Here is a 15,114-nt window from a genome sequence, read left to right on the forward strand (position 1 = left end):
ATTGCCTCAAAAAACCTTTTTTCTTTTAATTTATATATGCCCATGTTTTATTTTCAATATGACTAACTTCAAATGCATGCTTAAATGTCCTTTAGTTGCTTGTATTCCATGCAATTAGTTAACTTGGCTCATCCATTTGACATGATTTGAAAAATATCAAATCAAATAGAAATCAATTAAATATATTAGTTTTGATAAGGATTGATTGTATGGATTTTAAACTTGGAGTTAGGGTCGAATAGGCTCTTGTTGATGGGATCAAAATTATTCCCAAAAACCTAAAACCGATTATTCAAATCCAAAAACCCTAGAATTGGTTCTTTTTGTTTTTTAGTAAAAGAATTGATCGCTTCAAAGTGGTTGAAATCAGCCGATTCAACAATCTAATTTCAATTTTTAAAACAGTGATTTTGTCCAAACTTAGATTTTATTAATGATTGGTAACATGACCATGGATTAGGCCTTACTTGGTCAAGCTTTAAAAGGAGTAAATTTTGGGTCAACTATGTTGCAAATTCAGTTTTACCTAGTCAAATTTCAAAAGAAATAAATTGTGTATAAAATATATTGTGAAACAAGCTTGAATCAAATAGAGTCATCTCTCCATTATTGAAGGATCAAAGGTTTTTCAAGTTCAATTTGAGAGGAAAATACAATAGAAAAATATCTATTCTCCTCAATCATCACATTGGTAACACCCCGTATGAATGGTTCAAGATGTACCTAATGGGAGTTGAACCCAGGACATCTGAGTTTACGACTCGTACTAAGTTCATTGTTCACCAACTGCACTATCCCCTTGAATGAGATCATACCATCTTTTACCCTTGTCATTGTGAAAAGTGGGCTTTGATGATGTGGCTACATCAACAATGGAGGGCTAGAACTAATATCAAATAATTTTTTTAGCTCAAGCCCCCTCAACCTTTCTCTTGAAAACCCACCTTATACCAAAACAAAAATATTTAGACTTCAGGTCAAACCAACTAAGCCGGGCTTCAATGTTTAAGTTTTAAAGTTGTTGGCACCGTGTTGCTTCTAATTCCAACCCATTTAATCGGTCCAACGAACTTCTAAACTTTCCATATACCCTCATAAAGACCCAATCCCACCTAAGTCCATACACCTTTTTTTTCGGTTTTTTCAGAATAAAAACATTGCCAAACAGACCCTTCTTCATTAATTGTACTATCAAGGACGCTCACGGTCACGGATCAGTATCTGTCTCTCTCTGCCATTAATTTTGTTCCAAGAGAGCTGATAAGGGTAAAAAATCAACCGGAGACTTGAGAGACAAAACTGAAGTCTTTGGTTCTACCCAGTCAAGGTTCATGTGGGACCCACTCTGAATGAGGGGTCAATATGAGTTGTTAAATTTATGGGTAGAAATCGTCTAAAATTCTCATCTTGTATAATTCCATATAATTCCATCCTAAATGACTGACACGTGTAAATATTCCATATCTACGGTTCAGATTAATCAACCATAATACAATGTTAATCAACCATAATACAACCATAATACAATCTGAACCGTAGATATGGAATATTTACACGTGTCAGCCATTTAGGGTGGAATTGTATGGAATTATACAAGATGAGAATTTCAGACGATTTCTACCCTAAATTTCTAAAATACCCCTAGTAATATTAAGTATCTCAAAGGTTAGAGGTTGGAAATGTTCTACTTAATAGTTCTCTCTATATATATATCAGAGAGAGTTCCCTCTTTTCGGGTTAGAAGAGAGAAGCACTGCCATCCATTCCAGAGCATTACAGGCTTTTCTTCTCATCTTCTATAATCTATACTTACCTTAAAAAAAAAAAAACTAATATTCCCTTTAAATTTAGTTCGAATTTTTAGGGTTTATGTTGTTTTGATTTTCACTATATATCTACATAACTGTTGAGCATTTTTTTTTTTTTTTAATATTTGCGAAAAGGCGAAAGAGTATCTGGGTTAAGGGGGGAGAAAACACCAAACGGCTATAATAGCCGAAGTGGGTGGAGAAGTCCAAAAGACGATTGCCGAGGAGGAATAGGAACCCGAGATCGCTGCGATCGTTTTGGTTCTCTGCCCGGATTCTCTCTGTAGTGGGTTCTTGACCCTTTTCTTTGATTCGGAGTTTGATCTGGTTTCCACTTTCTGAGGAGGAGAGAGGAACAGAGAGACAGACGGGTCTTGGATTAAGCGTTTGCACAGGCAGAAAACTTTCTCCTTTCTCTTTTAATTGGGTGTTCATGATGCCTGAAGGTGGTTATTATTGTTCTAAGAAGACGGATGATATCTGTGAAGATGTTTGTGGCGAGGTACTTGTTCTTCTCCTTATTATTTGCTAATAGAAGTTTTTTTTAGCGTTTATGATCCTCTGTTCTACCCTCTCCTCCTCTTTCCATTCCCATTTTTTCCCCATTTTTGTGATTGTTTTAAAATTATTATTTGGTTTTGGTTCGTTTTTCAGTCGATGGAAAATCATCATATGAACCCTAACTCTGTTGGTTTCATTGTCCGCCGTAAAAAATTTCCAATTTTACTTGTGAGTTTTCCTGGCAATGATTTTTTGGAGTTCCCCTTTTCCGCCGTTTTGAGATTTTATCCCCTTCAGAAGGAAACAATGTATATTAGGGAGATTTTGAAATTTATGATCGGTGATTTGAATCTTGAAGCTGTGGATTTTGGGTATGAGCTTGTGATGCGTTTCCCGTTTTCGTTGCGTAGAAAATCGAATTTGGCCTGCATTTCTCTCTTTCATTTTCGTTGCAGAGCGCGTAAAGCTGGTTCATGCGAGAAGTTGATGGTGGAAGCCCTTTTTAGTTTTTTCCATTTATTTCAACGTAATAAAAGAAAACTATTAAATTGGTTATGGCTGCTCTGATCTTAGATGCTTTTCTAGGGTTTTATCTGGTTTCGTCAATGGTCAATCGTCATTTTGGAGACTGTTTCTTTCTTTGATTTTGGTGTATGTTTCTCCGTTCTGGGTAGCTGATACAAAAAAAAAAAAAAATCCTTGATTTTTAATTGCAGGAAACTCGAGCTGCATTGAGCAGACTACGCTGTATCATACGAGGGTTGGATTTGAAGACTTTCATGCTTCTGTTTATCTTGGTTCCAACATGCATCTTTGTTGGCTTTTTGCATGGCCAGAAGATCACATACTTCCTACGGCCATTATGGGAATCTCCACCCAAAAGCTTCAATGAGATGCCTCATTATTATCACGAAAATGTCTCAATGGAAAACCTCTGCAAACTTCACGGGTGGGGAATCCGCGAGACTCCCAGACGTGTATTTGATGCGGTGCTGTTCAGCAACGAGGTGGATATGCTTACCATTCGATGGAAGGAACTGTACCCATACATCACACAGTTTGTTCTGCTAGAATCGAATTCAACCTTCACTGGCTTGCCAAAGCCTCTGGTTTTTGGAAGTAACCGAGATCAGTTCAAATTTGTTGAGCCTCGGTTAACATATGGGACCATTGGAGGGAGATTTAGGAAAGGGGAAAACCCTTTTGTTGAGGAGGCATACCAGAGAGTAGCACTTGATCAGCTGCTTTTCAGAATAGCTGGTATAACTGATGATGATTTGTTGATAATGTCCGATGTTGATGAGATACCAAGCGGCCACACAATCAATCTCTTGAGATGGTGTGATGACACCCCTCCTATCCTCCATCTTCGATTGAAGAACTATTTGTATTCGTTCGAATTTCTCCTGGATAATAAGAGTTGGAGAGCTTCAGTCCACAGGTATCAAACAGGCAAGACAAGGTATGCACATTATCGTCAGACCGATGATATCTTGGCAGATGCTGGGTGGCATTGTAGCTTTTGCTTTCGCCATATCAGTGATTTCATATTTAAGATGAAAGCTTACAGCCACTTTGATCGAGTGAGGTTTTCACATTACTTAAATCCAAAAAGGGTTCAGGATGTAATCTGCAAAGGGGCAGACTTGTTTGACATGCTTCCTGAGGAGTACACATTCAAGGAGATCATTGGAAAATTGGGACCAATACCATCTTCTCATTCAGCAGTTCATCTTCCAGCATATCTTTTGAACAATGCAGATAAATATAAATTTCTGTTGCCTGGCAACTGCAAAAGAGAAAGTGGTTAAGTTTCTTGGAGAGGTTTAAGGTTCTACATTGTAAAATTTAAAGTGCGGCTCATTTGACAGCTCAGGAGGGGGTTCTGTGGGGCAACTGATGACTGTGGTCTGGCATGAGATTAAAAATACCTTTTATCCATCATTCTTTAGAGAGAGAGAGAGGTAGAGAGTTTAGGAGGGGGAATAGGAGGAGTTGGATATCTTGGGTGAAACATTGTATATTTTCTTTTTCTTTTTTTATCAGATGTTGGGTTTCATCCAATTAAAGAGCTTGATGTGTGGGGAACAATTAAGCCGATGTGGATAGAGTGCATATCAGTTGTTGTTGGTATGACATGATCCCCCTTTAATGCAGATCAGACAGTGACATTTCCCGAGCTTTTGTATGCTGGGAATTTTGTTTTTGATAGACTAATTTATTCATGTATTCTTACAACTAGTGTTCCTTGATAACTTTTTGATTTGTACCTTTTTGATGTTTTGGATGCTCTACTTCACAATAATGCTGATTCTCTATTCTTTTACAGTGCCATTCTGAAGATTGTGTGAGGTTGTTATGAACATGGTCTGGTTTTCTGTCCAGCAATTTGGATTGCTATCAACTTGTATTTGCAGATTACCAATTACTATGTGACATTACTCTTGCGCTTGCAGATTTACAGGTTGATTTGCAAATATAAGATTGACTTTAAAATTGTTTTGAGATTGTTTGGAAGGTCTAGAATTCTGATTTAGAAGTGAAGATGTGTGATGAAATTTAGATTGACCAGCCATAGTGTGATACTTTATTCATAGAACTGAATCAGTAACTCTTTTACAAAGTCACTTGTGATGGTACTCAGAAACTGTGTTTTGTTCTTTGTTCTTTGGAAAGAAAGTCTAAAGCTTTTTTTCACCTATAGAAAAAGGAATATTGGGTGGATGTAAGTAAGCGTGTATGTTTTGTCAAATACATGGTTTCCATTTTTTAGTTCTCTGATGATGGATGGATCTTGTGGTGTTAGTGCTACTGTTTGGGTTAATGATATGACATGTTCGTCCTGATCTATGAAAACCCCTCTTTTATATATTTTTTTCTTTCATTGATTTGTGACCATTTGGGTCTTAGATGGCCTCAAAGTCGCATGGGATGTGGGTGGGCGATGTGAGAGAGAGAGAATCTGATGAGTATATATGGCTTCAGGAGTCCCAGTGATAGCTTCATACTGTTTTTGTTTTTGATATGAAGGAACTGGTCCTTGTGTGGTTCCAGTGAATCTGAAGCCACTGACTCACTCACTGGGTTGTTCCAGCATATTTAACAATTGTTTTTTTTTTTTTTCAGTAGTGGTTGTTGGGATATAAAATTCAGGATCATAAGATCACTGGCGAAAGCATTTGTGTCAGATTTAGAACATGGGCATCAGTTGATGCAGTGGTCAGTACTAAAATTTTGTAAACTAATAAATTTTTTATAATTAGAATAACGGAGAGGGAGACTATGTATTAATGTGGGCTCTATTATTTATTATATGAGAGAGGTATATTAGAATATGCCAAGGACAGCACACGCTTTATCTTTAGCAAAAACAAGTGACCCTATCAAAAAAAAAAAAAAAAGCTAAGGAAATGAGAAAAAATGGAAGCAAGCGAAAGCTAAAAAGACAATGGTGTCGTGTTATAAGGGATTGTTGTCCAGTAATATGACAGGTTCGATAGGGAAAAGGTTCTTTAACCAACCATGAAAGGTACGATAATATCATGTTCTCTCTTATTTTCATATGAAATGACCTCTCTACCCCTAAATACTAAATCAAACCATGTTGTCTTGATTCTTTCATGGTCCTTATGCCTATTGCTCAGAGAATCTTGTTCCACGGTTTTGTTATTTAAATATTAATTATATGTAATTTAATCTTAGATAGGTCAAGGTATAACCGATCTATAGCAAAATCTGATTAGTAATTTAATATAATCGTCTGAATTATCTGAATAGATGAATAAGAGGTGGACAAGTGTAAAATTAGATGTGGAAGTGGCACGTGGTGTGAGGTGGACATTTGCGAATATAAAAAAATATATTTTTTTAAACGTTAGTATAGAGACCTGGGAGGAGGGGAGGAGGAGAGGAGGGGATTTATCTTATGGGGTCGCATTCTATATGTGTCAATAGAACATGTGGAGTTGTGGACGTCACGACTTGACTTTGGTAGCCTGCTGCCTGCCTAGCTTGGGCAAGTCATCACATCATACATGGTTTTGGGAATACGAATAATTAAATGATTCCTGGAAAACGACTGTGCCTGTCATCACGCGTTGGGACTTCAGATATTACTCGGAATTCGGAAAGACCTCTCTAAAGATCTAATATCTTGGACTCTGATATCTGGGTTGGATGTTTTTAGGGGCCCACTTAAGCTGGTCCTGGTGGATCTTCTTTACAGGTTTAGAAGAAATTATCAATTTTTGATTATATGGCGACTTTACTACCATGAAGTCGGCCTCTATAGTTAAGAAAATGGGAGTTTTGAAGTGGTCTTGCCAAACCCGTCCTTATGACTTGTTTGTAAGGCTCACATATTTTCGCTTCTTTATTATTATTATTATTATTATATTATTATTATTATTTGGGCGGTAGGGTGTTGGGGTGGTTCGTTATGTATATCATTTGACTTTATCACATTAAAAAAAAAAAAAAATTTAATAATGTTTTGGGCATCGTTTTAAGAATCGGTATCGGCTTATATGGGTGTAACGGTACAAATCAGGGTAAAAACATTAAAATTTGACAGGATCAGTATAAAAAAAAAACCGATACCCTGAGCCTCATCTAATATTCCATATAGTAAATTTTTTGGTGCACTAGAAATGCTTCGCCTGTTTCAATTTATCAGTTAAATTACTCATAAAAAATAAAAAGGTCTGTTCTCTCATCATCTAAAGGTCTGAATTGGAATCAATAAATCTCGGATGTTTGAAAAAAAAATCAATGTTTTGAACCATTTTATCCTAATACCTTAATGGTGGATCCATACGGATCAGACCAATTTCAACCAATACCAATCTAATCCAATTTTTAAAACCATGCTTTTGGGGTTAGATTTGAGGTTCATGCGAATGACAATATGACACTCCAATAAGGAGGAAAAAAAAAAGACAAAAATCATCTGATGGGAGGCAGTGAGGATCCAATGGCTGAGGTGTATGGCGAGACCCTCCCAACCGTTGGATCCTCACTGCCACTCACCGCAGAGGATTTGAGTCCAAAAAAGAGGGGGGGAAGGGGGGTATTATCTCAAGGTAAAAAAAGAGACATGAATTTTGTATTGCTAATTTAGAGAAAACCCGCCAGATTAATACCATAAACTCTACTATTTTGCACCAGTTTCTTCCTCCTTCAATCAGCTCCAGTAATAAACTAGAAAGAGAGCCAAAATTTGTTGAATTCAGATGAGGACACTGCTCTTCTGTATCACTAAGCTAAACAGTGTCCAATGTTTCATCCACCTTCAGATAAGGACACTACTAGTGTATCATTAAGCTGCTAATCACTGTCCCATGTTTCATCCACCTGCTTCACTGTTTTAATCCTTCTGTTTCTCCCATTCTGCCAATCATTGTTCCGGGAATGGCCCTCCTCTTCATCACTCCTGTCCATGAAATCATCAGCATCTCCTTGGGCTATTGAATCATGTTCTTCCTCATCACCTGAGTCCCACAATTCATTTTCCAAATCCCCAAACATATTCTCAGACCCAGAGTCATCTCCTGCATTCTTCCCTCTTCTTCCGACCCTAACATTCTTCTCAAAACCCTTTTTCTTTTCTCTCTCACTCTGCTGTTTCGTATTCATTATTGTTTGCCCCTTGAACTCATCGTCATCTTCGTCAGAATCAAGTGCATCATTCGTATAACCTGCATCTCCCATACTATGAGAATCCCAGTCCTCATCACCTGATGCCTCGAGGGCCTCATCTTCATGGTCACTATCATTTTTACGCATACCAAAGGTCCTATGTCTACCACGTGTATCCTCCCGATCCCTTCTCCTCCCTGTGGTCTCATCCTCTGAATCACCATTGCTTATATATGAGGTTCTGCTTCTGCCACCCCAATCTTCTCTGTTCCGGTACCTCATTCTCCCCATCTCTTCTTTCTCTTTAGCTTCCTCTTCTTCCCATTCTTGATTTGCTGCATCCTCAATATCAGCTATGAATCTATCAAGCTCCTCTTGGTCACTATCCTCAGAAGGCTTCTCTGGGTCTTCCCGAGTATCAGGATCAATAGCTGATTGTCTGTCCCCATGGAAGACATAAGGACTCCTTTCCTTATTATCAATGGCATTAAAGAATGTTGAAGCTACTCTCTGGATGCTGGCCATGGCAACTGGATCCTCAGGATTTACACCCATTCGGCGGAGCTGCTGCTCATACTTCTTAATATTTAGTTTCTGAGAGTCAAGTGCTTGCTCAAATCTAGCTTTGAATAATGCCTGCATGTTAAATAAAGAAGATAATGCTCATTCATTGGTTCATGATATGTAGAAATCTGTAAAGAATATTACAATTCACTTTATAGGGGAAATTAAAAAATTTACTGCCAGTCTTGTACCTAAAGCAAATATATGGAAGGATTCTCATCGCTTCTGTATGTATTTGCCACCGATTGACTGTCCTCAGGGATCTTTTCTAGAAAAAAAAGGGGTACCCAGTGCACGAGGCTCCTGCCACTGCAGGGTCTAGGGAGGGTCATAATGTACGCAGCCTTTCCCCTGCTTCACCGAGGGGCTGTTTACTGACTCGAACCCGAGTGGTCACACTGGAGCAACCTTACCGTTGCACCAGTTCCACCCTCATGATCACTAATTTTAGGGCTTACTGGCTTTCTGCCTTCTAAACATACAATATACTAAATGCAAAGTATATGATAGAGGCGAAATCCTCAGCACCCACCTTTCTTTTTGTCAGAGTATTGATGGGTATCAAATTCTTCGGCTGCCGATAGTTTCTGCCACGGAACATAATAATTGTTTTCACATCATGTATGTTAACCACAATACCGCCACTCAATCGTGCAAGCATGGTTGCCATCTCTTTGATTTTTTCTTTGGGAAAATTATCACAACAGACTTGCACGGTCTCATGGAACTTCCAGTGAAGATGCATATTTTGAACAACACCACCAAAGACTCCCCTAACACCAACAGGAACATAATTTCTGTTTCTGAAGCCGATCTTTTTATATGCCTGAAGTTGCTCATAAGTCAATAACTCAGGGTCATGTCGCGGGGGTGGTAACTCTGGTAGCTCATACTTCTTGAGCTTTTGCAGGAGCAACGCAACTTTCTTCTTGGCCTTCATGCATCACATACCATAGATAAAATCAGTTGATCTGATAAAGGGAAGAAGTCACAGAATGGAACAATAGCTATCACTAGACCAAACCCAATGAATTGTGAGGAATAAAAGAACAAAAAAAAAAAGAAAGGTAACAATTGACAAACCAAATAGTGCTAGATGATTTACTAAAATCAGATCTGAGAAAATCAATAATTACTGCACAAACTTGACATTCAACATAACAGAAACACTTTAACTAAAAAAGAAGAGAGATAAATAACAATTTCAGAATTATGAACGAATTACTAAAATCAGATTGAGAAAATCAATAATAACAGCAAGTAACTACTGCACAAACTTGACATTCAACATAACAGAAACACTTTGACTAAAAAAGAAGAGAGATAATAACAATTTCAGAATTATGAACGAATCTCGACAGATAGATGTGCTAGAAATCCTTTCCCTAGGTAAAGAGTAAGCAACCAAGTATGCATCTCAGAAAGTGTGAATGAATATGAGTGTAATGCAGAAATCAATTCAATATAAAAAACCACCAAAATAAAATGTTACCTATTGCTTTATTCAGCTCATCTTGTGATAAGAAGGTTAGAGTGCCACAGATTTAAATTCTAGAAAGTATAATATGGGAAATAAAAAACTAAATGAGAGAAACAAGAGGTTGTCTTTCCCAAATCCCAACTATGTATTTTTTTATACAACCCAGAACAACATAGTAATTAGTAACCCATATGATTTTGGGATGAATAAGTTAAATATTTAAAGTGATTGAGTTCCTTGTCCGGCTGCAAAGCATATGCTAGTGCCTCACTCTCTCTCCTCCCACAATAGAGGGCAGATAAGTCATTTCATAGGAGGGAGGAGAGAGAGAGTCACAGGGAGGTGCTAGTCTGCACTACACAGCCTGGCAGTGTTCTTTCTCCCATATTTAAAATAAATAAGGTAAAAAAATAGTAATGAGGATTGTGCCTGGACTATGCCTTGCGCCTTTGACGATAGATGCATATACCATAGATGAGACATAAGCTTACAATAACTGTTTAGAAACTTCAACACGAGACAGATTTCTAACACATCATGACTCATGTTTAAGCCAAGCCACTGTTCTGTAATTGAGATCATGCTATGCCTTAAGCCTTTAACGAGGCTTGACTAGATGAAACACAAATATATAGTTTCTGACCAGAAGCTTATGCCCGGAGGCAAATTTCTAAGAACATGTGTTCAAGCATATACAACTGCCACCTCAAGGCTACTGCTTTATCGGAACATTCCATGAGCTCAATACAGATCAACTGCAGACTAGGATACCAAGCCAAAGCAAAATTCATAAGTAACACACATTCTGGTGGATAGTCATATCCTTTTCCTATAATTCCATAACACAATTTTTTTTAAGAGGAGAAAGACGATGTATACACATGGTCTCTACAACAGTGTAAAACATATAGACCTGCCAAATGCACTCTCATGGGTATATCCATGATCCCACCAGAACAAGGAATTCAGAAAAGATGCAAAAGATGGAGCATCTATGGTAAGATAATGAAATCTCCATGTGCCAGAAATCTACCCTCCGTAGGCATCCTTAAAATGAAGTTTGACAACTCCCCCTCCAACCTTCTACATCCTTTACATGTAACAAAGAAAAATTGGAGGACAGAAATAAAAGCTTGGTTCTGGGAGATGGTTTCATTTCCCCTAACAGACCAGAAGAGGCTCCAACTAAAGGTTATCAGACTCCATAGGGAATCCCCAAAGCCACCAGGGAAACAGCGCAATCTTTTTCTCAGGAGGCATCCAATATTCAAAGTAAACTTGACATTCATTTCACAGAAGGAATAACACTCTTAAAGGAAGGAGATATCATCCTTCTCTTTTAACGGTTATTTATGCAAAAAGTCATCAAGGTTATCAAATTCTTGGGCCATTCAAGTAGAGAAGAGATATAACCTGCAAAAAATAAAATAAAATTATTGTTTGCACAGTAAACGGCTTTAAGTCACTAAAGGCTATAAGGAAGTACTGATTGCCTCATTCAATCAAACTGATAACACCATTCAACTTGAGGTAAACATTAAAAAGGTGAGTTTTCAAACAACTATCAGAGCTCTATATCTACACTCCCTATAAAAGTGTCTCCAGAAACGAGATCATGGTTCACTAGCTCTATATTAGCCCTTTTCCTAAAGAAGCATCAGGTTGCATTAAAACTGGTCATGAGACCATCCAGTTCATCTATATACCCATCAACCCGCATCGAGCTAATGTGTCTGGGGCTACAAATGGCATGACTCTTCTTCAGTTGCACAGCCATTGTCTGGCAGCTTACTTCGATTAATTTGAACCCAAGAAGCAAAAAACCATAAAGACCCAACGCCTAAAAGTTTAGTTAATCATCAGGGGAGCAAAAAACGGATCCGACAATTGGATTTTGCAGGCACAAATGAAAGAAGTACAAATGCGTTAGAGCTTGCTTTATTCATATCGAAACAATAAGGCACCCAAAATCGACAAATAAAGGACAAGCCATAGAAGTACAAAAAGATCACACATTCTGGAAAGCGATGAGAAGACAAGGAATAAAAGAAATGGAGCTCTTACTCTTCTAAGGTTGTAAATGAGCCTTTCCTCGTCGGTCATCAACTTCTTCCTCAACTTGGCCGCTCGCCTCCTCTCCCTAAGGGGTTTCCCAGCTTCAAATCTCAGCCTTTTCTCAACCTTGCTTCGCATACTCCTCCCCGGCTTCGCCGACATGAAGCGAGACCCAACAAAGCAACCCCACGGAGGGAAAGAGGAGAAGATGCAGTCTTTGCCCGCTAAACTCGATTGAACCAAATTACTACTTGCAACCATTTTCGAAGAACCATCCCTCACCAGCAAAATGTCCCCGCTGATGCTAAACCAGAGAAACTTAATTTACTATGAAAAAAAATTTGTTGGGGTGGGGGGTTGAGTAATTAGAGCAAGCAATTTCAGAAATACCTGTTGCCGTGAGGGAGGAGAGAGGAGAGAGTCCTGAAGCAAAGCCTTTGAATATTCCTCACCATCGACATACCGTCAATGAAGCATTCGAAATTGATTAAAAAGAACAAGACGAACAATGGGATTGAGGAAGCCCGTGATAATCCAACCCACAAACAAGAAAAAACGGGGGAAATCTATGGCAATGCTCGCCGAAAAGTTGGGGCATCACTGGCGGCGGCCCTTAAACCCTCTGTCGTTCGTCCGCATTGGAGTGTGAAAGAGAAGGTTTGCTTGGAGTCACCTTCCCATTCATGTGTAATGAATGGAACGCCTAAGTAGCCAAGTAGGGTTTAAAGGGTTTATCGAGTGATTCCAAGATAATTTGACTTGATGCTTTAGCAGAGGAAAACCCAACTGCAGCTATGGATGATGAAATCGTATTATGGGTCTTCTCTGTTTCTACTTTCTAAACGATCTGAACTCTGATACTATCATACTGAAAGAGACGATGAAGTCCAATTTTTCGTCTTCCCCAATCGTTTTTATGGAATGAAAGTGGGGTTCTTCAATTTCACCATTTTTATGAAACTTTTACAGGTTGGGCCGGATTATTGGGACAAGCCCAGCCCTGAAAAATTAGCCCCTATTGGCCTGGTCTGAGCCTGGGACTGTGGTATACAGTATTGATTAATGTAGAGGGTGGATCTTGGCCCAATAGTAAGGTAGCTCTATTACGATTTGACGGGTGAGGGGATTTGAATTAGGAAACATTCTTTCATGAAATGAAGGTAAGACTACCTATATTATAACCTTCCCCAAACCCTACAGTGGTAGGAGTCTCGTGCACATGATACTATTGATTATATGTAAAAATCATGAGTAGCAGAGTCAATATTGAACTAGAGCCAACCTAGCTATTAGAGTTACTTGAATTTTATAATTAGAACCAGACTGAATCAATTAACCGGTTAGATTTGATTTGGGGGTTGGGTGGTTAGTTTTTTCATTGGATATTCACTTTATTTAACCAGTACTCACGTTAAAATGGGCATTGTATGAGATTTCTACATCAAAGATATCTAATATGTTGCTCATGGCCCAATATATGGGGTGAAAAATATTCTCCTTGAACATTATTGACAGGTGAATTGGTCTTTGGATAGATTAAAAACTGAAACCAACTTAGAATGGGAACCGAGAGGACCAAATTGTTATTGGTCCTGATCCTAAGGTATATGACTGATTAGTTAATCAGTCCGGTTCCAGTCCTGACAAAAATGGTAGAACCAACTAAGACCCAGACTGATATTTGAACCTGACCCATTGACACCCCTAATCATGAGGGTGACTTATTCATCTGTACGTAGATGAGCAAAATGGGTCAAGTTTAACCCTTTAGGCCACAGAAGAACCTTCCCCTATCTGAAGTAACTGCTTATGTTTATTCATCTCCAAGTCCATTGAGAAGCCAGAACCTCGATGTGAGAGGCCATATAGTCCACATCAGGTTCTTCTCGTCACAAATCACAATATTGTCCACTTTGACAGGCATGTGGGCCGTCCACAACTTTAAAACACGTCGTGGCATGTTGAGGAGACCGCCACTTATATTGACATTCCGTGCCTCAAGAACTTCCGATGTGCCACTAAATTTGTGGCACAACAATTTGCGATATAAATATTTAAATGAAAGCAATATGTTCTAAATAAAAGCAATCCAAATATCCAATGAAGGCAATATATTTTAAATAAAACCATGTATCAAAATATCCAAATAAAGACAATATGTTCTTAATGAAACCACATAATTAAAATGTCTAGCACCTATTACATTGTTCAGTTGCTACTCAGCAAATAGCTAAAAACATCATGACACCACTAGAGGCAGCAATCATCCTTGTCTGCACAGTTGTATTGCAACCTCACTGAATTTCGGACTAGGGAAACAACGGTTATTCAGAATCACAGAGGAAGAAAAGTAAAGCTGGTACTTATGAAAGGCTTGAATCATTTTCCACACCTGCATATGGCTTGGGCCACACTGTAATCTTCCATCTAACATCGAAAAAACAGATCTGCTGTTTGAAAAGCTTCAACCATTACATGGAGAAGAGAACTTCAATGGTACCATCTGCCTTAAAAAGCCTTGTGGATAATGAAGGCCTAGTGAAAACTGTCACTAGGTCCACCAAAACATGTTAGACCCGCTCAGTATGGTCAAGATTGTATTATTCTGTAGAGGTGAAAATCCATCAACCTAGTGTCTGAAACAAAATTGGGCTACCATAGTCATACTTAGGACATGCAGCCTCAGTTCATCCCCAAAGCCGGTCTAACCAGCTCATACTACTTTCCTCAGAGCCAAACTGCAAGTCCTGCAATGTGTTAACAAGAAAATGTAAGTTATACCTCCTGGTTACATAAAAGGGCAGACCTCGGTGCAATCTGCTGGTTACATAGCTCTGGCATGAGAAAGAAAAGGAAATCTAAACCTCCATTTGTTTTCACAGAAAATATTTACAAGAAAAGTCTCAAAGAAAATTCTATAAGAATGAAAAAACAGAAACTATCTTATGAAAAGGCAACACAAAAGTTGGAAAACAACTTCCATGTTATTTTCGGATTTATTCTCCAGGAAAATTAATATTGTCATCAACCACAAAACTTGACAACCATGGAGACACTTCCTCCACCATG

At 38.4% G+C, this 15,114-nt stretch overlaps 3 protein-coding genes across 4 annotated transcripts in view; 1 reads left to right on the forward strand and 2 right to left on the reverse strand.

Annotated features, from left to right (window-relative positions):
- Positions 1-1,761: 1,761 nt before the first annotated feature.
- Positions 1,762-4,643, forward strand: LOC122077556. Its single transcript, XM_042643519.1, has 2 exons — positions 1,762-2,310; positions 3,026-4,643. Exons 1-2 carry the CDS (start codon positions 2,242-2,244, stop codon positions 4,118-4,120), a joined length of 1,164 nt encoding a protein of 387 aa, XP_042499453.1. The 5' UTR covers positions 1,762-2,241; the 3' UTR covers positions 4,121-4,643.
- Positions 4,644-7,391: 2,748 nt separating this feature from the next.
- LOC122077506 (CRM-domain containing factor CFM9, mitochondrial) lies at positions 7,392-12,957 on the reverse strand. 2 transcript variants are annotated; one of them, XM_042643460.1, is made up of 4 exons: positions 12,436-12,957; positions 12,055-12,343; positions 9,043-9,444; positions 7,392-8,582 (listed from the first exon to the last, which is right to left on the reverse strand). In XM_042643460.1, exons 1-4 carry the CDS (start codon positions 12,504-12,506, stop codon positions 7,635-7,637), a joined length of 1,710 nt encoding a protein of 569 aa, XP_042499394.1. In that variant the 5' UTR covers positions 12,507-12,957; the 3' UTR covers positions 7,392-7,634. The 2 variants fall into 2 exon arrangements, with proteins under 2 accessions (XP_042499394.1, XP_042499393.1); XM_042643459.1 differs by having other exon boundaries at positions 12,055-12,349.
- Positions 12,958-14,139: 1,182 nt separating this feature from the next.
- LOC122075966 (NAC domain-containing protein 73-like) overlaps positions 14,140-15,114 on the reverse strand; it is a 6,465-nt gene continuing 5,490 nt past the window's right edge. The window contains exon 6 of the mRNA XM_042641200.1: positions 14,140-14,792. Within this exon, the coding sequence (XP_042497134.1) occupies positions 14,733-14,792 (60 nt within the window). The 3' untranslated portion in view covers positions 14,140-14,732. The remainder of the gene's footprint in view (positions 14,793-15,114) is intronic.

This window comes from Macadamia integrifolia, chromosome 4, assembly GCF_013358625.1.
Source record: "Macadamia integrifolia cultivar HAES 741 chromosome 4, SCU_Mint_v3, whole genome shotgun sequence".
NCBI classification, from domain to species: domain Eukaryota; kingdom Viridiplantae; phylum Streptophyta; class Magnoliopsida; order Proteales; family Proteaceae; genus Macadamia; species Macadamia integrifolia.

Coding starts and splice junctions, on each gene's coding strand:
- LOC122077506 (XM_042643459.1), bottom strand. CDS start 12,506: ATGTCGATGGTGAGGAATATTCAAAGGCTTTGCTTCAGGACTCTCTCC. Junction 12,350..12,435: donor CTCCTCCCTCACGGCAACAG/GTATTTCTGAAA, acceptor TCTCTGGTTTAG/CATCAGCGGGGACATTTTGC. Junction 8,583..9,042: donor ATACTCTGACAAAAAGAAAG/GTGGGTGCTGAG, acceptor TTTAACATGCAG/GCATTATTCAAAGCTAGATT.
- LOC122077556 (XM_042643519.1), top strand. CDS start 2,242: ATGATGCCTGAAGGTGGTTATTATTGTTCTAAGAAGACGGATGATATC. Junction 2,311..3,025: donor GTGAAGATGTTTGTGGCGAG/GTACTTGTTCTT, acceptor TTTTAATTGCAG/GAAACTCGAGCTGCATTGAG.